This window comes from Dermochelys coriacea, chromosome 9 (genome assembly GCF_009764565.3).
Source record: "Dermochelys coriacea isolate rDerCor1 chromosome 9, rDerCor1.pri.v4, whole genome shotgun sequence".
Taxonomy (NCBI): Eukaryota; Metazoa; Chordata; order Testudines; family Dermochelyidae; genus Dermochelys; species Dermochelys coriacea.
In genome coordinates, this window is record NC_050076.1 from 33,712,383 (window position 1) to 33,740,088 (window position 27,706).

Sequence of the window (27,706 nt, forward strand, 5' to 3'; positions counted from 1 at the left end):
TCATGAAAGCCTGGGATGACAAGCAGTGTCTGCAGAACTTTCGGATGAGAAAAGCCACTTTCATGGGACTTTTTGAGAAGCTCGCCCCCACCTTGCAGCACAAGGACACAAGATTGAGAGCCGCTCTCACGGTGGAGAAGTGGATGGCTATTGCAATCTGGAAGCTGGCAACTCCAGATTGCTGGCAACATGACTGGCAACCCCAAACGGCTACTGATCGGTTGGTAACCTGCTCAGAAGAACCGTGACTCTGGGTAATGTGCATGACATTGTGGATGGCTTTGCACAAATGGGTTTCCCTAACTGCGGAGGGGCAATAGATGGCACACGCATTCCAATTCTGGCACCAGCCCACCTACCCTCAGACTACATTAATTGGAAGGGGCATTTCTCTATGGTTCTCCGGGCACTTGTGGATCACCGTGGGCTCTTCATTGACATTAACCAGGCTGGCCCGGAAAGGTGCATGACACACACATCTTTCAAAATACTGGCCTATTCAGGAAGCTGCAAACTGGGACTTTTTTCCCCACAGACCAGAAGATCACTGTAGGGGAAGTCGAAATGCCCGTTGTGATCCCTGAAGACCCTGTTTTAATGCCATAGCTCATGAAACCCTACACAAGGAGCCTTGACAGCAGCAAGGAGCAGTTCAACAGGCTGAGCTGGTGCAGAATGACTGGAGTGTGCTTTTGGCCGTTTAAAAGGCCGCTGGCGCTCTCTGTATGGGAAGCTGGACCTGGCTGATGACAGCATCCCCGCGGTTATATCTGCATGCTGTACCCTCAATAACCCTTATGACGGAAAGGGTAAATGATTCAATCAGGCATGGAACTCAGTGGCTCAACACCTGGAGGCTGAATTTGAACAGCCAGAGAGCAGGGCTATTAGAGGGGCCCAGCACAGGGCTGCAAGGACTGGAGATACCTTGAGGGAGCAATTTGAGGCTGAAAGCCACGAGTAATATCTGGTGCCCTGCGCAGGAGCGAAGTGCAGTGGTTCCAATGTTAGTAGGAATCTGTTTTCGCTAGGCTCACTTGCAGTACCTTTTTCTTTCCTGAGCTAAGGTATCGTTTACTTTATGCAATAATAAAGAATGTTTTCAAAGCCAAAAAGTCGATTTATTGAGAAGAAACACAACTGCTTGGAAAACAGAAGGGGCAAGCGGTTGGGGTGGGGAACAGTACAATCGCAGATTTGTGTCAGAGTAGCAGCCGTATTAGTCTGTATTCGCAAAAAGAAAAGGAGTACTTGTGGCACCTTAGAGACTAACAAAATTTATTAGAGTATAAGCTTTCGTGAGCTACAGACTTTGTTAGTCTCTAAGGTGCCACAAGTACTCCTTTTTCTTTTTACAGATTTGTGTAGTCCTGTTCTCATACTTAGCCTTCCTGTCTGGAGTGCTGTGCAATGAGTGCTGCACTTCAGGATGGCTATACTGCATAGTGATGGGGGTTGAGTGCAGTGCGTAAGTGCCATAGTTTTCAGGGCTGGGTAGTGAAGCTAAAAGTGTTGGAGGCAGCTGGTGGCAGTAAGAACTTGGATGTTGGGGAAAGTGGGTTGGAGGTGACATGGGGGCACCAGGGAAAGAGTTTTGGGACAAGGTCTTTGGGGGGGGCAGGCATGGGCGCAGTAGTGCTCCACCTAGCTGGCTGAGTGCCTGGATAGAATCCGCTTAGCGCGCCATTATGCTTATCAGCCGATCTGTGCTTTGCTGCCGAAGCATTGGGCTTTTGTGTCGGCATCCTCGTTCTGCTGGCAGATGCTCCTTTCGCGCTCCTGCCATTCCTGCGCTTTTTGATTTTCATTACTTGAATGCTGCATTACTTCATGCAGCATGTCTTTCTTGCTTCTGCATGGCCTCTTTCTGATTCTTTGGAGTTTTTCGGCTGGTGATAACGTGGATGGCTGATATCTCAAGGTTGCATCTGTAAAGGCAAAATGCAACACTTAGCAGAGGCAGCATTATTCACACCAGACAGAGCAATGATTCCTCCGTACTTAAGGGGAAGCCTAGTCTCCACAATAGCATAATTTGCCCGTCCCAGAGTAAGTGTACATAACCCACAGGAGCCCCAAAATGGTGACAGGTTTCAGAGTAGCAGCCATGTTAGTCTGTATCCTTTTTCTTTCTCCAAAATGGTGAGTAAGTACAATGTCAAGCGTGACTGTTTGTTTCATGGCTGTACTGTCCTCTGGTTTTCTGTGCTTTGGGGAGAGCCAACAGCAGCAGGGGGCCCCTATACTGAACACTGTCCTCACATTTTCCACAGGAGTTCATCCTGGAAGATATCTCGCTGCCGAGGGTGACCTGGGAAGCAAGGGAGGGTCTTCTGGTGCAATGTGGCTTCCTCCCTGTCCCATATGCAGTTGGCCTGTGTGCAGCAATGGTCCCCCCGCTCCTCACGGCACAGTGGTGCAGACAAGTTAGCCTTACTGGGACAAGGACCCTGAGAAACCTGCACAAACGCATTGCCCAAGTTCTGAATGAGACCTTTTGAAGAGATCGCTGAGGCTGATTACTAGGATGTGAGAGAGCACATCAATGCTCTGTTCCACATCTAGGCATGCATGCAGCCCTAATCCTCCTCCCCCAAAAGCTCGCACTGAACTTCTTTCCCAAAGTAAAAGCCGCTTACTGGGAACCTTTCTGGTGTTTGTCCTTCCCCAAGCACCGGCCGCCGCAACTGGCTACCTTCCTCCTGGCTTGAGAACAGCTCCTGGCTGCATGCATCTAGGGATTCCAGGGTGTCTTCCTCTGCCTCAGCATTCTCGCTCCTGCTTTTCTGCTGCTGCTGTTCCTCCTCCTCCTCCTCATGCCTTGTAGAACTGGGCTCTGGAGTGTCCATGGTGGTACTCTGAGTGGAGGTGGGGTTGCCCCCAAGTATCACGTCCCAGCTCTTCGTCGGAACGTCAGGTCACAGGGGCAGCACCGGAGTGTCTGTTTGCCTCACAGGCTTTGCGGTAGGCATTCCGCAGCACCTTCACTTTAATCCTGCACTGCAGTGTATCCTGGTCATGGCCCCTTTCCATCATGTCCCTTGATATCTGCCCGAAGGTATTGTAATTCCTATGGCTGGAGCGCAGCTGGGACTGGACAGCATCCTCCCCCAAACACTGAGGTCCAGCACCTAGAAAGCTCCATTCTGGGGATCGCCTGGTGCGTGGAGGCATGGTCACGTGGAAAGATTTGCTGAGAGCACTCCACACCTGGTTGAGCAAACAGGAAGGGGATTTTCAAAATTCCCAGAGAATTTAAAGGGCGGGCCTGATGGTTAATCACCTGAGGGCAGGGCAGTAGAGCTCAAAGTGATGACCAAAGTGGCTAGAACAAGATTTGTGGGACACATCACAAATTTCTGTAGGCCAGTCAGAGTGCACTAACAGACCAGGGCGTCCACACTGGTTCCGCAGTGCTCCAGCAGGGGCGCACAAAACGTTATTCCACTTGCTGAGGTGGAATACCAGGAGCGTTCCAGCAATGGAGTCAGTGCTCTACGTGCCTTGCCAGTCTGGAAGGGTAGTGAGCTAGTGCACCTGGGGCTCCTTTAATGCACTCTAACTCGCAAGTGTAGCCAAGCTCTTAATTACAGTGGAGCAGTTGCGTCAGTACAGCTGTGCTACTGTAAGTTTGCTAGTGTAGATATGGCCTTAGGCTTGAATGACTTCTTTAAAAGTAGCTAACAGAACACAAGTAGAATATAATCTAGACTGTGAAAAAGGCTTGTGAGTCTGATGCTTGAGGCAAAGCAAGGTGTCAAATCCTGTTGTACACTAAATTGGTTGAAACCTAAAGGAATGTGTAAGAATAAATAGCTAACTCAAAAGATTAGTATTGAAATAACGATGTTAAATATCTTCACTTGGAAGAAGAGGACAAATAGAAAAACTGGACACAAATTGTTGAAGGCTAGTGATCATTATGAGGAAACTGAAAAAGTAAACTCGCAACACAATGGTAGGTTGCTTTTTGTGCTAAACTTAATATAGTTTATACACTAGAGTATTACTTGGAAGCACTTTATAAACACTAATCCTTGACACACGCTTATGAGGTAGTGGGGAGATTGCCTTTCCAGCTATAGGGAGCTTAGTATCGGAGCTAGGATTAAACTACAGAGTTTGCTGGCTTCCTGAACTCTCTGCCCAAACCAATAAAATGACTTCTGTCTCAAAAAATCCAATTGTCATTTATGTGCAGTTCAGCAAAGATGTCTGCTCCGTTGTTCTGGTGATCCCTTTTCTTCTTCTCTCCCTTCCTACAATGATTTGATAACCATAGTGGTTTAATTCCTCTTAACAACATTTGACTTTGTCAAATCTGAACCATTTCCTTTAGCATCTGAACTTAATAGCAAAGTTGCTATTTCATCCTGAGTGGAGAGTCCTCATGCTTACCTTACAGCTTTGCAGAGCAACTACCACTTTAGACATACTTGGCAACGGTGGACTGGATGCTATCGTTTAGGTCTGGTAGTTAATAGATGGCCTACGGGTCAAATCTAGACTGCCAGATGTTTTTGAACAGACCCAGAAATCTCTTTACTTACTGTTTATTGTTTGTTTTCTTGGCGGTCTAGACCTTGACTACACCTTGACCAAGAAATCTGGACCTTAACCTAAACCAGGGGTAGTCTATATTTTTGTCATGATCTAATCTTTTTCACCACTTGTCTTAAAGCTGGGTATATTGGCTTAAAAACAAACTGAACACTCTGAATGTGCAAGATTAAAATTGATGCACAACCCTATCTTCAAGCAGTTTGTCAAAATAACATTAGGAGTGTTCAGAAAGGTACTGTAGGTGGTCACACTCTCTAGAGTAATTGACCTAGGAGGTAACTTATTTTCCTCTAGTCACAAGCTACAAAAACCCATATAGGAAACAGTTACATAGGTTTAAAAGTGAATAGCTTTCTTTTTTTTTTTATGTGCTGATAGAGCTCCCTTTTTCAGTCCATGGATCATAATCTCTTGACTTTGCAGCTGTTTCATAGCTGTTCGTTCTTAGGTCCATTATTCTTATGGCTTGCCTGTTTTCTTGGTAAGATCACTTTTGTAGATTCTCTATAGGGTTTTGGAAACAAGCTGTCAAAAGGCTTTATTAACCTGTTAAAGCTGGGACAGCTGCTGCTCTCTGTCAATACACAACTCCTCTGCTTTCCTCCCCATTGCCCCGGTGTCTCTAAACAAACTTCAGGAACTAGATTTCTCAAGGCCAGAGGCGCTCACAATCTCTAACCTTCCCCTACTTCAGTATAATTTGCAAACGATCAGGAATTAGACATGCTTAGTTAATACCCAAGAATCAGAATTTTACACATGCTAACTGGTTATGTCTAGGGCCCTACCAAATTCACATGTGGTCATTTTGGTCAATTTCATGGGCATAGGATTCAAAAAATTGTAAATTTTCATAATTTCGCTTATTTAAATTGGCTATTTCATGGTGGTGTAGGCTCCTGACCCAAAAGAGGGTTGTAAGGTTATTGTAGTGGGGTCATGGTATTGTCACCTTTAGTTCTGTGCTGCTGCTGGCGATGTCGCTGCCTTCAGAGCTGAGTGGCTGGAGAGTGGTGGCTGCTGGCTGGGAGCCTAGCTCTGAAGGTGGCGCTGCTGCCAGCAGCAGCAGTGCAGGAATAAGAATGGCATTGTATGGCAACTTTCTGCACTGCTGTTGGCGGGGTGCTGCCTTCAGAGATGGGCACCTAGCCAACAGCCACCATTTTCAAGCCACCCAGCTCTGAAATCAGTGCCACTACCAGCAGTAGGCACAGAAGTAAGGGGGACAATACCATGACCTCCCTACAATAATCTTGCGACCGTCTCCCCATGATCCACTTTTGTGTTGGGACCCCCAATTTGAGAAATGCTGGTCTCCCCCATGAAATCTCTGTTTATAGAGTAAAGTATACACAAGACCAGATTTCAAGGTCCGTGATGTGTTTTTTTTCACAGCCGTGAATTTGGTAGGGCCCTAGTTATGTCCCTTGAATATCTTTTGTGTTACTGGAAGAAGCAAGTTAAATTCTGGAGAAGCTGAAGCATTATTAGGGATTTTTCTTAAAGCCTGGTTCTCTTCCTATATCCTATTCTGCAGAATAGGGTCTACTCTTACAAAGTCAAAGTAGCAACAGTGGAAGCACATGACCATTAACAGGTAAAATGCGGCAGATGAAATATACCTAATAGTATATCCCCGTGGTACAGTCTATGTATAACTTATAAAAGCTAAAGAATTCTTCCATCAACCTAGCTACTGGCTCTTGGGGAAGTGGATTGCCTGTGCCTATGGGAGAACCCTTACTGGTGGATTTGTGAAATTGAACAGCAAATGGCAAACTTGTAAACACCTTTTTATTGGATAAGCTCTGATGCGTGGAAGCGTTCAAGGTTGATGTGTTAATATTTTTCCGTGTTCTAAAAAAAAAAATTGCCCTAATTTTGAAAGTTTCTGGTCATGTCTTGTTTTTCATGCTTGAGTGGATAATTGGGAATTGGATGGGCTTGCTTAGCAGAATAACTGCAGATAATGTCATGCTTAACAATTCTTTAGGTTTGAAACTTTTTTACAATGTCTGTCTTATTCGAGATGCCCCAAAATAATTTGGTTAGAAATCACTACTAAGTGCATTTCATTTTACAAAACATTACATGACACTTGAGGAGAATAAATTTTAGTATGATCTTGTTTAATGAAAGGTTGATGTGAAGAAGTATGTGAAGTTGTACTTGCACTAATATATTTTTGTATAAAGTACAAAAAAACACCTTCCACCTACAGGCTTTTATCTACTTCTCAGACTCCTGATAGCTTTCTGTTTTGACTTTCTGCTGACAGGTCACATTTAGGGCAGGCAAAACATAAGGCACATAGCCCTCCTGAGAGTAAAAAATCTATTTCAAAGACACCCAAAGTGCAGTCTAATACTACTTCTGAGCAGTCCACGGGACACTTTTCTAAAAGGTAACTGCTTCATATTCCTGTTAACAAGTGTAATGTGCACTTCAAGAATGTATATAATATTCTAACCATATTAGATTACTCTAAAATGTCTGACATCTAGTTTTTACTAATCTAGGCTTAATGTCAGCTGATGTAGGACAGTGTCTGAAATGTTCATGCATTGCATTGTAACTTAGTCACAAATTGAAACACCATTTCATCAGTGATGGGGAGAAAACAAATTCTGCATAACTAGCTCTGGATTATATATTGAAAACTGAAACTTTCCTATATGTTGGGTAAGATGCAAATTTCCCAAACAGTTCTGAACTCTGTAATATATTAAACCAAATATAAAATGATCTGGTATCAGGCTGCTTTAGTGATCAGAACCTTGGTGATGTCTTATTTGCTTACCATTTTCATCTTCCAGCCCCTTAAATTAGAATAGATCAGATTTCAGTCCTGTTGAAGAGAACTAAAATATTTTGAAATATTTCATGTGACTGTAATGAAATAAGTAAATTGCAATCACTTCATAAAAAAATTCTCACTTTTATGAGGAATTTTCCTTCTCTGAAATCCAGTTGACTGGTTATGCATTACTGAATACTCCTTGGTTTCATGTGGGACTTAGTTCTGAAATATTTATATAGTGGCTTGAGGTATTTTGGTTGTCATCTGTAAAACAAAAGATACTACACTCCAAATGGTATTTTAAAATCCTCTCATAACTCCCCTAAAAATCCATAGATGGCAGTGTTCCATGCTCTTATTTTGCTGCTTTTTTATTTGTTTGGTCTTGCTAGTAATGTGACATGACTGAAATCTGGAATGCAACCTTTTTCATCTACGCATGTTTTCCTTTTTAATGTAAACCTTGTAATGGACCATGATTAGTATATATCTACATTTTCTTGAATGCCAACAATTAGTATAAATTGGTCTCAATTATTGTAATAATGTAAAGTTTCTTGTAACTTAGTATTGTATTAACTCTGTTTCTGCTTGCTTCTGCAGAGGCTGTAGTTCATCTGCAGTTATAATACCACAAGAAGACCCAGACAAAGTCAGTACTTCAGAAAGGCAAAAAACGGGGCAGGTGCCTAAGAGAGACAATTCTCGAGGAGTGAAACGCAGTGCTAGCCCAGATTATAACAGGACCAATTCCCCTAGTTCTGCTAAAAAACCCAGAGCACTTCAATATACTGAAACTTTCTCGGAAACAAACAAGCCACATACTAAATCTAAGAAAAGACCCTTAGACCAAGAACAGCAGTCGAAATCTGCACAATTGCCATCAACGAGCAAGGCTCATACCAGAAAGGGTGGAGCTACCGGTAGCTCCCGAAGTCAGAAAAGGAAAAGGACAGAGAGTTCATCTTGTATAAAGAGTGGTACAGCAGTTGAATCAACTGGCGTTGAAGAGAGGTCTGCAAAACCCAGCAAACTGGCTTCAAAATCAGCGACCTCAGCCAAAGCTGGGTGTAGCAACATCACTGATTCATCGTCTTCAGCTTCTACATCCTCCTCCTCTTCTGCTGTTGCCTCTGTTTCTTCCACTGTTCCTCAGGGTGCCAGAGTAAAACAAGGAAAAGACCAGAGCAAGGCAAGGCGTTCCCGTTCTGCATCTAGTCCCAGTCCCAGAAGGAGTAGCCGAGATAAAGAACCAAGTAAAACAGGTGGCTCTTCAAAGTTTGACTGGGCCGCTCGCTTCAGCCCAAAAGTTAGCCTGCCTAAAACAAAACTGTCTCTACCAGGCTCCTCAAAGTCAGAGACCTCAAAACCTGGACCTTCAGGATTACAGGCTAAACTAGCAAGTAAGATGATAAATATTTTACTTTATTTTGGAAGGGTAAAGTGTCTTATTTTTGAAACTCAGCCTGGAAAAAAACGTGTTATAGACTTTTTTTTTTTTTTTTTTTTTTTGGTTCTGAAGCAATCTGCAAAATAGTTCCGCTAGACCTAAGCTCTCTGGTAAATTTTGAGCTCTCTGGTAAATGCATCGGCTTATGGTTTAAGTTCTTGTCTGTACTTGATCAAAATTCAGTCTAGCTGGCTCATTCTGTGATATAGACATCTAATTGCTCCCCTATTAAACTTTATTTTTAGATGAAAAATGACTATTACAGTTAAAGGCCAAATGCTGAGGTACTGAACATCTGCAAATTCCATTAAAGACTATGGGGGCTCCAGTTTTTAATCACCCTGGCCCTCACCCTCCACCCTAAAATTCTACTTCAGAATTTTATTGGGTAGATGAGTGTACCTCTCTTCCTTTTAAGTATAGACATTTGACTCATAAGACATAGATAAAACTATAGACCACCTTCTTATAGATTCCAAGGCCAAAAGGAACCATTGTGGTAATTGTCTGACCTCTTTATAACACCGGTCATATAACTCCCCCCCCCAAATTCCTTTCGAACTAAGCATATCTGGAGGGGAAAAAATCCTTGTATAATCAAAATGAGAATAAGGTACTACTACTCTCTCAAAGCTTGGGACTTTACTATGAAAATCTACCAGAATCAGGCCCTCACATTTACCATACAGAACATTTAACTTTGTGTGAAGTTTTCATGTTGACTTCTGATCAAGTTCAGTTCAATGATTGTGTGCCATGGGATCTTCCTACTCTGGTTCTTGGTGTATCCTTCTCAGTTGCATCTTCATTGGATAGTCACCTCACTTATGAGCTTGTACTAGGACTTGGGTGGTCTGTGTTAAATTCCTAACTCTACCACATACCTCCTCAAAGTCACAAGAAATATCTTAATATTTGCTTCCATTCTGTATTTTTAAAATGGGAATAAGTCTTTCTCACAGCAGAGTTCTGTGGATAAGTTCATCAGTATGAGATCCTTGAATGCTATAGTGATGAGTTGTATATAAGAACCTAGACAGAATATCAAGGTCATGCAAGGTCATCTGTCAAACTGAGCTCCTGTTACCATTTTCTTCAATTCCTTTGTAGGTCTTGGAAAACTAATGACTTCATTTCTACTCTGTTACCTCAGCTACACCACATTCCCCTAACCTCTTTCCCTTTTAGGTTGTACTCAGATAACCCCAACACAGGAGAAGTAATCTAAACCAGTGGCTCTCAACCAGGGCTGTGAGCCAGTTTCACGGGTTCTGCCCCTCTTCCTGCTCTACTCCCAGCCTTCTTTGACTGCTGGCACAGTCAGTAAGAGCTGCCCAGGTGCGGTGACCTGGCTCCAGGGCTTGCAGAACCCTCAGGAAGCAGCAACCGTGGTGGGGGTTGCCCTTCCAGCACACAGCCCCTAGCTACCCCCTGCTGGTTCCCTGAGCAGTTTTCAACCTTTTTAACCTGAGCACTCTTTCCCCCCCTCCCTCCCCCCCCCCCCCCCGGTCACTTTGAGCTATAATTTTTGGTTGCGCTCCCTCAACCCAAACAGGCTGGGGAGCCTGCTGAGGTGAGTCACACAACCTTCTTCCCTCCCCGGAAGTCAAACTATGCCTATGTCAGAGGGGACCACACCTCTTGTCCAGTGGGACAGAGGCCCCCTGCTGGGCCCTGGATTTTTTTATAGCATGTTTGGAGGGGGGCCTCATAAAAAGGTTGAGAACTCCTGATCTAAACTATTGCTATAGGCCTGAAAGGCTGGAGCCATGCTGCTTAACCTTTGGTCTTGTTTACTTCAGCACCTTCTTGTCATCTCTCTTGTTGAGATCAAAGGGGATGAAGCCTGCTCCCATCAAGGAGGGCTGGCTGTATCAAAGTGGAGCCTTCAATGCCAGAATGCTGATCTGCATATGGCTTTCCAATTTGGTGTTCTAGACCAACCCTTGCCTAAATTGTTTATCTGTATGATGCATTATACTTTCTCAATATGCTCTTAACAAAAAAAAAATACCAAACCCAAAACCTTGCACTGGGTGTCTCAAAGTTTTGAGTAATCAGATTTTAGTGACGCTTGGAGTGTCTCACCGTCACTCTCTGTTGCTCCATCTACAGTAGTCTGCCCCAGCTGGGGCTAGTCTACATCAAGAAAACTAGGACTTGTAACTTCCTTGGTGGAAACTGTAGTGGAGTTGTGCATATCTTGTCTTCATGCAACTCTGCTCAGAGCAGGGTTAAACGAACTTCAGTAAAAACACTTCTCTACTACAGCTACCTGTAGTGGTGCATTTCAGGTCATGATCCTCCTAGGGTAGGAGAGGCTCAGAAGGCTGGTCATCTTTCTGGACTGCAAATATAGGGGTTTATGAAGTTTATATGTAGCACTACCATCCTGTAACACCATCAGGTGATCCAAATAATATCAGATGCCAGAGAGCATTCTCTTTCCATTAAAGTGAGCAAGTACAGCACAATTATAGATTTGTACCCCAGTTCTGCATTTGCCTTTTTCATGCAACTAAAGCAGTGATTCTCAAACTTCTGTACTAGTGACCTCTTTCACATAGCAAGCCTCTGAGTGTGACCCCCTTTATAAATTAAAAACGTTTTTATTTATTTAACACCATTATAAATGCTGGAGGCAAAGCAGTGTTTGGGGTGTAGGCTGACAGCTTGCAAACCCCTGAGGGGTCCTGACCCCCAGTTTGAGAACCCCTGAACTAAAGGTTTGTGAGAACAAGGTAGATTGGCAAACAGCTTGTGCTGAAGATGGGAATCCAGAATTGCTGTCACATAAGGCTTTAACTAGTTTTTTGAATGTTCCCTAACTCCTTTTCTAGTTCAGCCTGTATAGTCCCTTATTCTGCAAATTCACTAACTAACATGCATGTTCAGCATGCAGATACCATGTCAGAAAGGAGATGGCCATAGTCCGTTTCTTGCCTTTATAAGAAGAAATCCATAGTTCAGTCTTTAAGACTGAAGCAGTGATTGAGCAAGAACTGATTAAATATATAACTTTCTTTGCAGTTATTCACTGATCATAATTCCAACCCTGTGAAACACAGGCTTTAGCGACAACTCTGTATACTACAGGAATCAGTGCCAAGTAAATAACTTTCTCAACATGAACAATAAATTAATTCCTTTTGAAATCCCTGTTTGCCTTGTGTGTCACAAGATGTTGCAATCTCACTTACCTAATGTCAACTGTTTTACTCGCCAGATGGTGTTGCTCACCTCATTTTAAGTTCTGTAATTTCCATAAAAATAGGGCTAACTCACATTTTAAGAGACTATTCCAGCAACACTTGAAAAATGAACTTCTATTTATATAGAACTGTAAATATACACAACTTTTTGTAAAAACTTTGGCCTCCCCACCCCACCTCCCCAAGATTCTACTCTGAGTTTAGCAGTCCAACTCACCTACGGGGGGGGGGGGGGCGCAGAATTATTCAGGAAGGTGTGGAAATACTGTTGGTAAATTTAGGAGGACTTTGTAAACAGTGGACCTTAAATGAGAGGAGGGGACTTTGAGGAGGTTCGGAACATAGGCTGAGGTAGAAGATGATACCTTAGTAGATAAAAGGGGACAATTCCAATAAAAGATATTACCTCACCCATCTTGCCTCTCTAATATCCTGGGACCCACAGGCTACAACTACACTGCATACAACAGTAGATAGAAAGGAGCGTTTAAAGGCTAGAGGAGAGAATGAATAGTAGGAGATGAGGTCATAGTTGTGAAGAGTATAGGAACCTGGCATTGGAAGAAGGGAAGCTTGTAAAGAGATTTGGGAAGTGGAGTAGCATGGTTGGAGCAATTGGAGAGGAAGACTAGCCTAGCACTTCTCAGGGTATATCTGCTCTGCACCTGGAAGCATGCTTCTCATTGTGGGTAGACATGTGCTAGCTCGAACAAAACTATTACACTAAAAATAGCAATGTAGTTGGGGAGCATGGGCAGCAGCTTGGGCTAGCCACCTGAGTACAAACCTGCCCTGACCACTGACTATGTACTGCAGTGGTTAGCTCAGTTCCAGGTTCCCCTAGTATCCTGGCTACATGGCTACTTTAGCACATACCTGTTTACCAGTGTTAGTAAGCACATCTCTGTCCATAGTGTAGACCTATCCCTGGACTTGCTCACCAAATGGCCTTGTGCTCATCTACAGAAGACTTGTGTAAACTGGTTTGGGATTTAATTTGTATGTATGTATGTATGTATGTGTGTATTTATTTATTTTAAGGCATGATACTATAAAGAGGGGGTAACTTAAGCATTGTTTGTTGACCTAACTCATTTGAGTGGAAGCCGGGCTAAAACATCACTCTGTGCTTACAAAAAACCAACCAAACAAAAAAACTCATCCTAAACTTTCAGATCAGGTTCAAATGAGCAAAATAAATATTCACACCACTTTGTGCAAACTTTCAAGAAGTGCAAGTTGACTATTGGATTTTCCACTCAGTCAGATAGTACCCTTAATATGGCATATACAGCTTTGTGTTGTCTATTTTTCTACTTCAGGATTTAAAAGAAGGAAAAGGAAGAGATCAATCAAGTGCATGACTCAACAGAAACTTAATTCACAATTGTAAAATTTCTAAAATGCTTATTTAGATTAGATATGCATCTAGATACGTAGCAAAATTTCGGCTGAAAAATCACTGTGCTGAGGAAATGTTAACCTCTGTTCTGGAGTTGTCATAGGACATTAGGGGAAATGTGCATATAACATTATTAGAAAATGTTTAATTTGTCTAAAATAGTATGAAAGCAATTTTTCATTTTACTCTTTTAAAAGCAAGTTGGATTTCAGTAAAATGAAGTTAAATATATTAAAAATATTGCTTAGGCTGAAATTTTCCATAGGCAGGGCAGAGATATATTTTCAAAAAGAGAAACATGGGATGAGACCTCTACAGGCTCAGGGTAGAGGCCTGGGTAGAAATTTAGAGACCCTACTACTTGGGTTGATGGGAATCCTAGAAGATTAGAGTTGGAAGAGACTTCAGGAGGTCATCTAGTCCCATCCCCTCCTCAAAGCAGGACCAACCCCAAATAAATCATCCCAGCCAGGGACTTGTCAAGTCAGGCCTTAAAAACCTCTAAGAATGAAGATTCCACCACCTCCTAGGCAGCCTATTCCAGTGCTTCACCACCCTCCTAGAGAGAGAGTTTTTCCTAATATCCAACCTAGACCTCCCCCATTGTGACTTGAGACCGTTGCTGCTTGTTCTGTTGTCTGCCACCACTGAGAAGGTATTAGGATTTCTGCCAGAGTGCTGTTCCTGAACCTGGTTGGATGTGTTTTGGGAGGTGGAGGAACAAAGATGCAGTCTTGCCTAGTAACTTTCCCCAGCAGCAATATGAAATTAACACTGTTTCCAGGGTTATGAAGAGTATCCCTAAAACTGATGATGTACCTTCTCAAAGTTTGTTGGTTCACATTAGGAAGGCTCTCTGCAATCATGAAGACTTTCTCTGCAATCATGTGGGCGAAAACTTATTTTAAAATATCTTAAGGCTGCTATTTTCAAAAATAGGAACCTCAAGTTTGGGGTCTTGAGTCACTTTTACTTAATTACCTAAATATGGAATTAGGATGTTAACTTGAGGCTTTGAAAAAAATCTTGGGGGGGGAAAAACCTGAAAATCTTGGTCTAAATTCTGCTTAAAAAATTATTTTAGCCTCTCTTGATCACCAGGGAAAGGTTGCCCCAGAAACATTTTGGAGCCCTTCCCTTTGTGTTGGGCACACCACGACAGCGATAGTCTTGCTTGCACACCCAGCCCCCTTCCCCCTCTTCCCCACTCGCCCCCCCCAGGTGATTTGTCTCCCCTGGCTGCTCTCAATGCCCAAACCAACACACCATCTTGGGGCTGCTGCTTAGGAGGGGCACATGATCCTTTTCATGGCTTCCCTTCACCTCCCTATCAGAATCAATTATTTTGCATCAGGGAGTGGAAAGAGAATCTGTGGGGCCCACTAATACTGTGCTTGTGCAGTGGCGCAGAATTCCCCCAGGAGGAGATATTGCAGAGACGGAGGAAAGTGCAGAGTTAAAATGAAAATTGAGCTAAAATCTAGGGCTGTCAAGTGATTAAAAAGATTAAGTGTGCAATTAATTGCACTGTTAAACAATAATAGAATACAATTTATTTAAATGTTTTTGGATGTTTTCTACATTTTCATATATTGATTTTAATTACAACATAGAATACAAAGTTTAGAGTAGCTGTTTTTTACAGTGCAAATATTTGTAATCAAAAATATAAAGGAAATAGTATTTTTCAATTCACCTAATACTAGAACAGTAGTGCAATCTCTTTATCATGAAAGTTGAACGTACAAATGTAGAATTATGTACAAAAAACCTGCATTCAAAAATAAAATGTTATAAAACTTTAGAGCCTACAAGTACACTTCAGCCAATCACTCACACAAACAAGTTTGGTTACAGTTGCAGAAGATAATGCTGCCTGCTTCTTGTTTACAGTGTCACCTGAAAGTGAGAACAGGCATTTGCATGGCATTGTTGTAGCTGGCATCACAAAATATTTGTGCCAGATGCGCTAAAGATTCATATGTCCCTTCATGGTTCAACCACCATTTGAGAGGACACACTTTCACGCTGAAGATGGGTTCTGCTCGATAACTATCCAAAGCAGTGCGGACTGATGCATGTTCATTTCATCATCTGACCCAGATGCTACCATCAGAAGGCTGCTTTTCTTTTTTGGCCGTTTGGGTTCTGTAGTTTCTGCATTGGAGTCCTCCTCTTTTAACACTTCTGAAAGCGTACTCCATATCTCATCCCTCTTGGATTTTGGAAGGCACTTCAGATTCCTAAACCTTGGGTGGAGTGCTGTAGCTATCTTTAGTAATCTCATGTTGGTACCTTCTTTGCATTTTTGTCAAATCTGCAGTGAAAGTGTTCTTAAAACGAACAATATGTGCTGGGTCATCATCCAAGACTGCTACAATATGAAATACATGGCAGAATGCAGATAAAACAGAGCAGGAGACATACTGTTCTCCCCCAAGGAGTTCAGTCAAAATGTAATTAACGCATTATGTTTTTAATGAGTGTTATCAGCATGGAAGCATGTCTTCTGGAACGATGGCCAAAGCATGACAAGGCATAGGAATCTTTAGCGCATCTGACATGTAAATATCTTGCGACACCATCTACAATAGTGACATGTGAACACCTGTTCTCACTTTCAGGTGACATTGTAAATAAGAAACAGGCAGCATTATCTCCTGTAAATATAAACAAAGTTTCAGAGTGGTAAACGAAGTCTTTAGTCTGAATCAGCCAAAAGAATGAGGAGTACTTGTGGCACCCGAGACTAACAAATTTATTTGGGCATAAGCTTGGGTTTTAGCCCAGAAGGCTGGATAAGGATTAACATAGGTTGGCAGGTCTTAATTCCCCAGATCCTCTCTTTGTTCACCTAACTTCAATATATGGAACGAAACTTTAATGATTTAAACCAAATTGTTTATATGCACCTAGAGCAGTGGGCAGCAACTGGTGGATCGCAGATGATCTCTTGGTCAATCGCGATCTCCGGCAGTGCAGTGCGGCTGCCACTAAAGCAGACTCCCTGCCTACGCCAACCCCACACTGCTCCCGGAAGTGGCCAGTGCGGCCTCAGGGGCGGAGGTGCAGGGGTCTCCCTTTGCGCGCTGCTCTTGGCTGCAAGCACCACCCCCTGAAGCGCCCATTGACCAGGAGAGCTGCAGGGGCAGTGATTGCGGAGAGGGGCAGCACACGGAGCCACAAGTCCCCCAACCCCTCACCAGGGGCCGCAGGGGCACATTGGCCTCTTTCGGGAGCAGAGTGGGGCCGGGGTAAGGAGGGAGCCTGCCTTGGCCTCATTGTGCCCACCGCCGACTAGAGCTCCTGGAGGTAAGTGCTGCCTGTTGGGAGGCCACACCTGAACCCCCTCCTGGAGCCAGCACCCCAAACTCCTCCTGTACCCCCTTCTGCACCCCAACACTTTGCTGCAGCCTGGAGCCCCTCCCAGAGCCTGCACTCTGCACCCTGACACTCTGTCCCAGCCTGGAGTGTCTTCCTGCACCCAAACTCTCTCCTAGAACTTTCATCCCCTCCTGCACCCCAACCCCAGGCTCAGCCCAGAGCTCCCACCCACTCCCCCTCCTGAACCCCAACTCCCTGCCCCAGCCCAGTGAAAGTGAGTGAGGGTGGGGGAGAGCGAGCAATTGGGGGGGGGAGGAGGTGGAGTGAGGGGGGCTTTGGGGCAAGGGGCAGATCCTGGGTTGCCCTTACATTCAGAAAGTGATCTTGGGCGTAAAAAGGCTGGAGGCCACTGACCTAGAGGATAATAAGACTATAAAGAATAGCTAGCATGGATTTGTCAAGAACAAAACTAACCTAATTTCTTCTTTAACCAGTAAATCCTGTAAAGAAGATAGTAAGGCTTTTAACAAAATCCCACATAATATTCTTATTGGCAAACTAGGGAAATTTTGGTCTTGATTAAATTACTATTAGGTGGGTACAAAACTTTTTGGAAAAACTTGGTTTTTAGTGGCATACAGTCCATCTGTGAAGAAGTGTTCAGTGGCGTCCCACAGGTGCCAGTACTGCCTCTGTGACTAGAACAATGGAATGCAAAGTATGCTTATAACTCGCAGATGACCCCTAGGAGTTGCAAGCACTTCAGACAGGATTAGAATTCAAAATGACAATGACAGATTAGAGAATTGGTCTAAAGTCAACAAGATGAAATTAAATAAAGACAAGGGTGAAATAAAAACTACACTTGGGAAGGAAAAGTCAAATGCACAACTACGAAGTAGGGAATAACTGGCTAGGTAATAGTACTGCTGAAAAGGATCCAGGGGTTATACTGGATCATAAATCGAGTGAGCCAACAATGTGATGCAGTTGCTAGAAAGGCTGATACTGTGGGGTATAATAACGAGGAGGGTTTGTATACAAGTCCTGGGAGGTAATTGTTCTGCTGTACTTGGCATTGGTGAGACCTCAGCTGGAGTGCTGTTGTTTCTTGGCACCACATTTGAAGAAAGATGTGGACAAACTGGAGAGAGTCCAGAGAGAGCAACAAATATGATAAAAGGCTTAGAAAATCTGACCTATGAGCGAAGGTTAAAAGTGGAGTATGTTTGGTCTTGAGAAAAGATGGAGGTTGTTGGGCGGGATCTGATAAGTTTTCAAATACGTTAAGGGCTGAATTATAAAAAGTATGGTGATGAGTTCTCCATGTCTGCTGAAGATAGGACAAGAAGTAATGGGCTTAACTTGCAGCAAGGGAGATTTAGGTTAGATATTAGAAGAATAAACTTCCTAAATTATAAGCATAATTAAGAACTGGAATAGGTTTCCAAGGGAGGTTGTGAAGTCCCTGTCATGGAAGATTTTTTTAAGAACAGTTGGACAAACACTGTTCAAGGATGGTCTAGATTAACTTGGTCCCGCTTCACCAAAGAGGGCTGAACTAGACGACGTCTCAAAGTCCCTTCCAGCCCTATCTTTCTTGTGGTTCTATAAAAGAAATGATGTTCTACAAGTTCTTTTCCTGTGCATTAAATTGGGGGCGGGAAACCCACCTTTTTTAGGGTCTGAAATCTGATCCTCTTTGAAAATGCTTTTCAGGAAATTAAAACTTTTGTGCTGATTAGAAGGAGCTTTCGTAGACAGTCTTTTTATTTCAGTTTTCAGTTGACCTAAGCTGAATACATGTGTCCTTGTGAATTTTTCCAGTAGCTTAAGAAAATAGGAAACTCGCATAGAGTCCATAGCTGAGTAGTAACTGCATATTAGTACATCAGTTTTTTAGGAGTCAGATATTTAAAATAATGAATTTTGTAAATGGCAAGACTAAGAAAAATATAGTGTCAGGTATTCATGTGCTACAATGAGCACGAATATAGAATTCATTCTTCTGGTGGCACATCTATCCTAAAAAACTTAGTAGCATATTATATTGTGATTGGGCCTGTAGGTCCCAGTCAGGACCCCACTGGGCTAGGCACAGTAAAAATAAATATTTTTTTTATTGTTTTCTAGTTTAGGTTCTTGGCTCTTCAGGGCAGGGACCATCTTTACATCTTAAGACTTTAGAAGCACTGATTCACAGACAGTTTTCATTTAAGAATCCTGTTTTGCCTATACATTTGGGCAGTATGGTAAGACTGGATGAATTTTGTCCCCTTAAAGTTAAGATTGGCATACAATTATGGCTGAGATGGGCATTAATGTCTAAATCCCTATTTTCAGTTTAGCACATTTAAAAAAAAACAAAAAACACTTTGCACTGTCATTCTTAATGTATTGGGTCTTGTGGGGTGATCTCTTATTGCATTTCTGTACCACCGGAGAAGTGAAATATTGCAAATCATCATCATGCATAGACAGTGACTATAAATTTTAGTTGTCTGCACAACTCCTCAGAGGCTTGGAATGTATTTGCAAAACCCAGAGTGGGGGGGAAAAGGAAAGTGCTACAAAAGTTTACCCTAGGAGTAAATCTATGGGGCTTTGGATCAAAAAGCACTCGCATCTCCAGTTTCAGAAAAGGGAAAATGCTTCACTTTTTCAGGCTACCTCATGCTCTTGTAACTCAGATGGGAGAACTTTGATTTTGTTATCTGAAGATAACTATTTTTACTTTATTCTTGCCCATGTGACCGAACTGCCTTGTACTTCATCTAGAGAGAGTTGCATTGAGAAGAGCATTAGTTGTCCTCTTAAGAGTCGGTCCTCTCCCACAGATTGTTGGTAGCATTAAATCAGAGGACTGATCTTAACTAGGAGCTGTGAAGGGAGAGTGTATCAGAGGAATGTTGAAGGGAAAAGCTGACTAGTAGATAAACATTTGACAAAAAGCCTGTGTTCATGCAAACATTTAATAAAATGGTCAGATGAATGATGGGCAAATTTTCCTTAAAATTAAGGAAATTAACTGCTAAAGGAAGGTGTCATGATAGTCTTGGAGATGGAAGAGCTCTGGTCAAAACAAATACAAGCTGATCATGGACAAGGAGTAGTGCAAGCCTCTGACTATTGACTAATGTGCATGAAATCTGATTTTGAGCAGACCACATCTGTGGGATGAGGGTCTTACTTTCAACACAATATTTCACCTTTTTGGACTACTCAGATGAGTCAAATGTGACTTGTGATAGGATCTCCCATATATGAAGAAACTGACCTCAGCATTTCACATAAACCACCAATTGGTATCTAGAGCACCTACTCTACACTAGCTTGACCTAGATAAAAATTGTCAATGCACCAGTGCTGAATCTTTCCCAGCACTCCTTTATTGTGTTCAAATAGAATGTTTTCTTGCTTACCAGTATGTCTAAAGAATGAACAGATAATATACACAATGCAACATCCTGTAATCTAGTACCTGTTGTAGGCAAGGCCTCCCATCATTGCTATAAAATCATATAGAAAGTTTTGCCAGATGTCCAAAACACATTTTAATGATTCCTTTTATTAATTGTACTGAGTTGTGTTGCTAGGCCATTAAAGCTTTCCTTCAATGTTAAAACATACAAAAGGCTTTGTTATGGCAGTTAAAAGTAGGTGGGAGGCTGAAAGAAGAGGAATTTATTGGTGTCTGGTCTGTGAAACAACACTTTGACTTTTCTGTGCTTCTCTACTTGCTATGTACTTGAAAACAAAGACTGGATTGGATTGAAGTGTTGTCCTAACTCTCTGTATATAGGTTTAAGAAAATCTACGAAGAAGCGCAGCGAATCACCACCTGCAGAGCTCCCCAGTTTGCGGCGGAGCACACGGCAAAAGACCACGGGCTCCTGTGCTAGTACGAGGTAAATCTTGCATTCAGGATTATGAGCTGTGAATGACTATTACTGCAGTTGATCCAAGAAAGCTTGCACCTTCTGTTGATGGAAAAGGGCTTCAAATTGCTATTGTAAAAAGTGGGTGGGGTTCAAATACCCACTGGGTCATTGCGATTTATACGAACATACAAATATGTGTGGAGTTTGGCATCCTCCTACATGATGCTACTGACCTCCAATTACCGAGCAGGGAAGGACTACAGTATAGTAGGCTAGCTCAGCAAATTGGTGACAAACGTACAGTTGTGTCCTCTTGAGTCAGTGATGGGGGAAGGCTATTTAAGTGGGACACGCTTCAAGGTCTCTTCCATACTTTTTAAATAAATCATTGGTATGCAGCTGTTTCCGGAGATACTTTTGTTTTGAAGAAGAATAAAGCTTTAAAGCTATAAGTCACTGTTGGTTTGTTTTTTAGAAGATGGTTATTTTTATCAGAAAGACAAGTGATCATAAAAACTTGCTAGCCAAGCCAGGATAATAGTAAACTACAACTTGATTGATTTATTTTATTTTTTGCAACTTCAAATCACAATTTGATTTCCTTTTAGGAGGAAAGGATCCTCTGTTTGTCCAAAAGAAGCTCTTGTTAATCCATGCAAAATGCAACATGAGTTTAAGAACTGTTGTCATGTTTAACATTGTTCAGTCACTAAATATTCAATTTAATAGATTTTTTTTTTAATATACTGTGCAACTGCAAGCCAAAAAAGCCTCTGATCCAAGATTCAGGCAATAACATCTGCACAATAAACTTGAGTCTGGAAAGTCTTGGGAGTCTCTCTCAGGGAAGTATCTCAAATATGTACAGGAAGCTAGGTGGTGTGTGTTTTTTTTTTGTTTGTTTTTTTTTTTATACTGTGCTAGTTTATAGTTTCACCAATAGCCCTGTAGGTGACTGCATAATCTAGATTACAAACTTTGGTTGATGCAAGTTACATTGGCATAAAATTGTTTGTTAGTATATTGGTTGGCTCCTTGCATTGTCACTGTGTACTCACCAAGAGTGCTTGTGTCAATGCACTGCAGTGTGCTGTGGATAGTTATCCCAGCATACATCTTGCCATTATCCAGCACATTGTCTTTTGGAAAATTTTGGCAATGAATGTCATGTTTTTTGGAGTGCAATTCAGACCAGTGAGGTTGCCACCTCCTCCCCTTTAGCCCTGGGTGCCTTAAATGCTCTGCTGCTCTCGCTCCCTGCCAGCCAGCATACAAATGAGCACTGAGTGTCTAATGCCAGCAGCCTTCTTGTTATGCCATAGCTAGGGCCCTTCCAATTTCCCGGTCCATTTTGGTCAATTTCCTGATCAGAGGAACTTAAAAAATAAACTTCATTATTTCAGCTATTTAAATCTGAAATTTAATGGTGTTGCAATTGTAGGGGTCCTGGTCCAAAAAGGAGTGGGGTGGAGGGTTGCAAGGTTATTGTAGGAGGTGTTGCTGTACTGCTACCCTTACTTCTGCGCTGCTGCTGGCGGCAGAGCTTGACAGCTGGAAAGCATCCGCTTCTGGGCAGGAGCCCAGCTCTGAAGGCAATCTGCTGCTAGCAGCAGCTCAGAAGTAAGGATGGCATGGTATGTTATTGCCATCTTTACTTCTGTGCTGGTGCCTGCAGAGCTGAGCACTCAGTAAGCAGCTGCCGCTCTCTAATATAACCTTGCAATTCCTCTGCAACTTCCTTTTGAGTCAGGGCACCTAATTTGAGAAATACAGGTCTTCCTCATGAAATCTGTATAGTATAAGGTAAAAGCACACAAAATTAGATTTCACAGGAAGAAACCATCTGTGATGCGTTTTTCATGGCCTTGAATTTGGTAGAGCCCTAGCCATAGCCATACTTCAGTCTCATTCAGCCTTGGCTACTACTAACCAAGTGAAACCCTCCCCCCACCCCTACTCCAAACATACTCCAAGACCTGAATTTTCTCCAAACTCTCTGTCCTGAAATGTCCAGTTCTGTCCTGGTACATTCAGAGGAGTAATAAGGTTCATTGCTCCTTTAAAGAGACAAAAGCACTGCTTATTGCTTAAACTGGAGTTAACAATCACTTCAACTCACATGCAGCACTAGGTTGGTTTAGATTAAAAGTAAAACAAGTTTATTAACAAAGAGGTTTTAAGTGAGTTCAAGTACAAGGGATAAAGACAGAAGTAGCTACAAGCAAATAAAAGTAAAAACCACTTTCTAGTAGCTAAGATGACAAGCTACAGTCTTGGTTCAGTGTAGGTTTCTTGCTGTTCTTTCTAGCCATGGCTGACTTTCTCTCAGGGTATGTCTACACTAAAAAATTAAGTCGATTATTATAGAAATAGATTTTTAGAAATCTGTTTTATACAGTCGATTGTGTATGTCCACACTAAGCGCATTAAGTCGGCGGAGTGCGTCCTCACTACTGTGGCTAGCATCGACTTACAGAGCAATGCACTGTGGGTAGCTATCCCACAGTTCCTGCAGTCTTTGCCGCCCATTGGAATTCTGAGTTAAGCTCCCAATGCCTGATGGGGCAAAAACATTGTCGCGGGTGGTTTTGGGTACATGTTGTCAGTTGCCCCTCGCTCTGTGAACGCAGTGGCAGACAATCGTTTCGCGCTTCTTTTCCCCGCACAGACACCGTACCTCAGCAAGTGTGCAACCCGCTCAGCTCACTGACACGGCCGCTGTTGTGACCTGGGTGCTGCTGGCAGCAGACGGTGCAGTAGGATTGCTAACCATCGTCATACACAGTTTCTGCTGCAACTCTGCTCTGCTGCTATTGTCTTAATAGTGAATTTCTCCATGTTGTCTGTCATGGGCTCCTGGGTACGTGTGTTCTTCCTCAGGAAATGTGCGCGGTGCTAGCCATCATTCTCCACCTCTTCCGCGGCAAATCTGCTCTCATGAATCTACCTTGCAGATCCTCTCATCGTTCTCTATAAATATCTATTCTTGTGGCATCTGTTGTCAGCCACCGCTTCCACTGCAACTCTGCTCTCCGGCAGACAGGGCTGGCTCCAGGCAGTAGCAAACCAAGCAGATGCCGGGGGCAGCAAATGTAAAGGGGCAACAGGATGTCAGGCTCTGGGGTGGCAATCTGCCCTGGGCGGCGGCAGGAATTCAGTGGCTGCTCTGTCACAGCATGTTTCGCGCTCGGTAGCAATTCGGCAGCTGGGACGCGACTCTTCTTCAGTCACCGGCAGCAATTCGGCGGCCGCACCATCACTCCGCCTCCGTGTTTGGGCGGGATTCCACCTCCCCGTTCAGCGGCAAGTTTTTGTTGTTTGTTTTTTTCCCACTTGGGGCCGCAAAAACGCTGGAGTCGGCCCTGGTGATCATCCCACCTCAGTCTATCTCCCTGCCCCTTACAGCATGTTTTGTCCCATTTCCTTTTTAAAAAAAAAAAAAAAAAAAGTCAGTTACGCTTAAGTCAATATAATGTATATCGCTCAGGGGTGTGTGAAAGCCATCTCCCCAAGCAACATAAATTACATTAACTTAAAGCGCTGTCTACACTGCGCTATGTCGGCGAGCAACGCTCTCCCATCCACATAGTGTCTCTTCACTAGATGTGCAACACTCGTGTAACTGCATCGATGCAGAAGCAGTGTGGTAGTGAAGACGAGCCCTTAGGGTTTTCAGCCCTTACCTTGGGAGACTGTTCCACAGCCTAAGACAGAAATCAAACTTCCAGGAAGATTCCCCGATAGCTTTGAGTTTCTCCCTCTTAATTTCATCCTTTTTACTTAGAGAACTGGTTTGTGCAAAGCAGGGTAACAGTCTCAGGTGTCACCTTCCCAGCAATGTGAGAATCTCACGCCAGCCCCCATCAAGGGGATCCTCACTCCATGGTCTTGGAGAAAGGCATCTGTTGCACCAGAGGGTGGAGGCAGAAGGCTGTCATGCCCTGGGCTCTGGAGAGAGGACAAACATGGGGAGTGGTGCAGCCACATTTTGCTTCTTGCAGGCAGTTTAAACCACAACAGGGAGATGTCCTGGGAAGGGAGGAGGCCCAGATGAGTGGAGGGTTTTGGTTGTGTCCCCAGGGGATGCGGATGATCCCGGATTGGGGACTGGATGTGTCCAGGAGATCCTGGTCAGTAGAGGATGTATCCTTTTGGGGCGAGAGGATTCCAGACTGTAGAGAAGGTAGCCCCCTGCAATGGGGTGATCACAGGCTCTGAAGGCAGGTGTCCCATGGGATATTAAGCTCTGTGCAACAGTGCAGGATGCAGGGTAGGCACGGGGAGGCAAGGCAGAAGCTACCAGAGCCCCCAGGATTGGCTCACTGTACTCCAGCCACCGCACTCAGCACTGCAGACAGGGCTGGCCCACAACATTTTTGGCATCTGAGGTGGGGAGCTTAAATGACACCCCCATTCCCCCTCACTTGGGCCAAAACCTTGAAAGGTCTCAATTCTGCCTTCTTCCTGTTCTACTCCTCTCATGGTACTGCTCTGCTACCTACCGCAATAAAGGAGAACTAACAACTTAAAATGCCTTGTTCAAAAATTTTAAGTAACACTTACATTTGCTGTTCAGACATTTGAAGGTCAACTTTTTTTGTCTGCATACTAAACACTGGCATTTTTATCTGTTTGAATAATCAAAGTGTTGCTTTCCGTGCCTTCTTGGTTGCAAAGATTTGAACTGATTCCTGAAGGTTCACAGTCTGGGCCAACTCATGCTCTATTGAGATGGTTGCAAGGCCGACCAGCTTCTCCTGTGTCATTGTGGAGCGTAGATGTGTTTTTATTAATTTCAGCTTGGAGAAGCTGCGTTCTCCACTGGCAGCTGTTATAGGAAATGTTAGACGTATGCACAGAGCAACAAAAGCATTTGGAAAGAGGGTGGTCATCTTATTTGTTCACATATATTCTAGAATTGCCTTTGGAGTTGATCCTGCTGAAATGTATCTTGAAAAGGCTTTCAGTTCATCACCTAAATCATTCGCATCAATATTGCGCATGTCATCATGTGTCAGTACTATCTCTAGTGCCGTGCATTGCTGGTATAGGTCTTCAGGTATAGTGAGGAGTTTTGGAATATCACACAACATCCCAAATATACTGCTGGGTTCCTTGAACTGCATGAAATGTTCTTCAACTGACTTCACTGCACAATCTAGCACCTGGTTAAAGAATTCAACTTTGAATTCTTGTTTGGGGTCTCTTATGGGATTATCCCGTGCCTCGTAATCAAAATGTTGTCTTCTTCAGTGACTCTTGTATTCTTGGATGGGTGGGAAAATAGCTTCAGCGTGAAGTTCCTCTGCCAATTTCTGTGCACTCTTCAGACCGTTTTGAAATCCCTCATCTGACCGGTAAGACTGTAGGAATGACTTTGCTTTTGTCTACTTATTCCATTGCTCCAGATATATCAAGATCAATACCTTGGAGTTTCTTGCTTAAAACATTTATTTCAAACAGTATGTCATGCCACACACTAAGCCACACAGAAATTTGAAGTTATGTATGTTTCTGGTGATCCATTTGCATCCGATGAAGTGAGCTGTAGCTCACGAAAGCTTATGCTCAAATAAATGTTAGTCTCTAAGGTGCCACAAGTACTCCTTTCCATTTCCGTCTGCCACTGTTCTCCCATGAACAGTTCCTGTCATTAGCATGATCCTCCATAATGGCAACTATGTCATCATCTATCTTCCCAATTTGATGTTTGATAGGCTTTATCACCTTCACTTGACTTTGCCATCATGTGGCACTCAGTGGTTTCAGTGTCGGATAGGATGTTCCCAGATGTTGCTTCAGAATTTGCCATTGATGAGTTGATGCAGAGAAAAATACATTTTAAAAAAAATCAGCAGCCTCACTAGAAGTTGATGCTGCATCACTGACCACCAAGTTCAATGAATGAGAACTGCATGGGACAAAAAAAGCTCAAGGGTTTAACTCTCGGATCTGTGTCTGCTCTCTTCTGTTCTTTCCTCTCATGTTGGCACCAATTATCGTAGCCCTGACCTCTCATATCAGCTATCCAATTCCCATATCTTCCAGCTTTTTAAGAAGCACACTTGTGATACCAGCTCCTGTAGTATCATCAATGTCAATATGTTCTAGAAAATGCTCTCTGACAGTCATCATTGCAGGGATATTTTCACTAGGTTCTGTTACAAAACACACCATTAGTCATTTTTGTTCCGTATGGCTGATGTGAGATGTACAGTCCAGAATAACAGAGTAATATCTTGCTGACTTCAGATCTGCTATAATCTGTTTGACTTTTGTTGCCAGTAACTGTATGATCTCATTTTGAATTGTTTTTCTAAGGTAGTGGTGTGTGTACATTCCTTAGGTGGTGACTCTTCTTAGATGCTCCTGGAGTACAGCATCAAACTCGGCCATCAGCTCCACAATTTTAAGGAAGTTTCCATTGTTTGGCACATACAGCTAATCTGAAGTGCCACGCAGTGCTAGGTGTTTGGGTAGCAAGCATTCTCACAATGGCAGTGAGCTTTTTCAGAACATTTTGCAGTAAAGACTCTGATGCAATCTTCTCTTGATGCTGATCATCTATGGTCGCCTTTAACCTTACTCTCATCTCAAGCTCTTTCCACCTATGGAATGCTCTCTGGTGATTTGCTGCCTTCTCATGGTGTGCCAGATTTCTAGCCAGATTTTTCCAGTCCTTTGTTCCTGTAGAACCCAGTGTGGCTGGAACATTAGACTGGAAGGGTCTGCAACAAAAACAGTATGCAGCATTCAGGGTTTTTGAGTACATAAGCCATGACCTCTCTGCTTTGTCACCATTGGGGATTTCATGCCAGTAATGTGTTGGATGGAAACTTCTATTTTCATTGTCTTTGGGGAACATGAAGTTTTTTCATTTGCTGTGGCCCATGCAATACAAGGAAGTCCCTCAGGCTACTGTTCAAGTGGGTCCACAGTCCTGGATCATCTAGACTTAAGGAACTAAATTCAGCAGTAGCTGTTTCTTGTCCCTCCACCACACTCTTCTCTGATCTACACTTTTTTTTTTTTTCAGGAATGTGCACGGTTACATCCATATGAGATGGAAATATG

The 27,706-nt window shown here is 43.1% G+C and overlaps 1 protein-coding gene across 11 annotated transcripts in view; it reads left to right on the forward strand.

The window, feature by feature from the left end:
* TRIP12 (thyroid hormone receptor interactor 12) overlaps nucleotides 1–27,706 on the forward strand; it is a 175,188-nt gene that overhangs the window by 56,429 nt on the left and 91,053 nt on the right. For 7 of the 11 annotated variants that reach the window (XR_006274455.1, XM_038416259.2, XM_038416257.2 and 4 more), the window contains exons 3-5: nucleotides 6,842–6,967; nucleotides 7,967–8,766; nucleotides 20,554–20,659. Coding sequence is in view for 10 of the 11 variants with exons in the window: in XM_038416259.2 (XP_038272187.1) it covers nucleotides 6,842–6,967; nucleotides 7,967–8,766; nucleotides 20,554–20,659 (1,032 nt within the window). In the remaining variant the exon portion in view is untranslated. The remainder of the gene's footprint in view (nucleotides 1–6,841; nucleotides 6,968–7,966; nucleotides 8,767–20,553; nucleotides 20,660–27,706) is intronic. The other 4 variants (XM_038416261.2, XM_038416264.2, XM_038416262.2 and 1 more) reach the window with 1 other exon arrangement.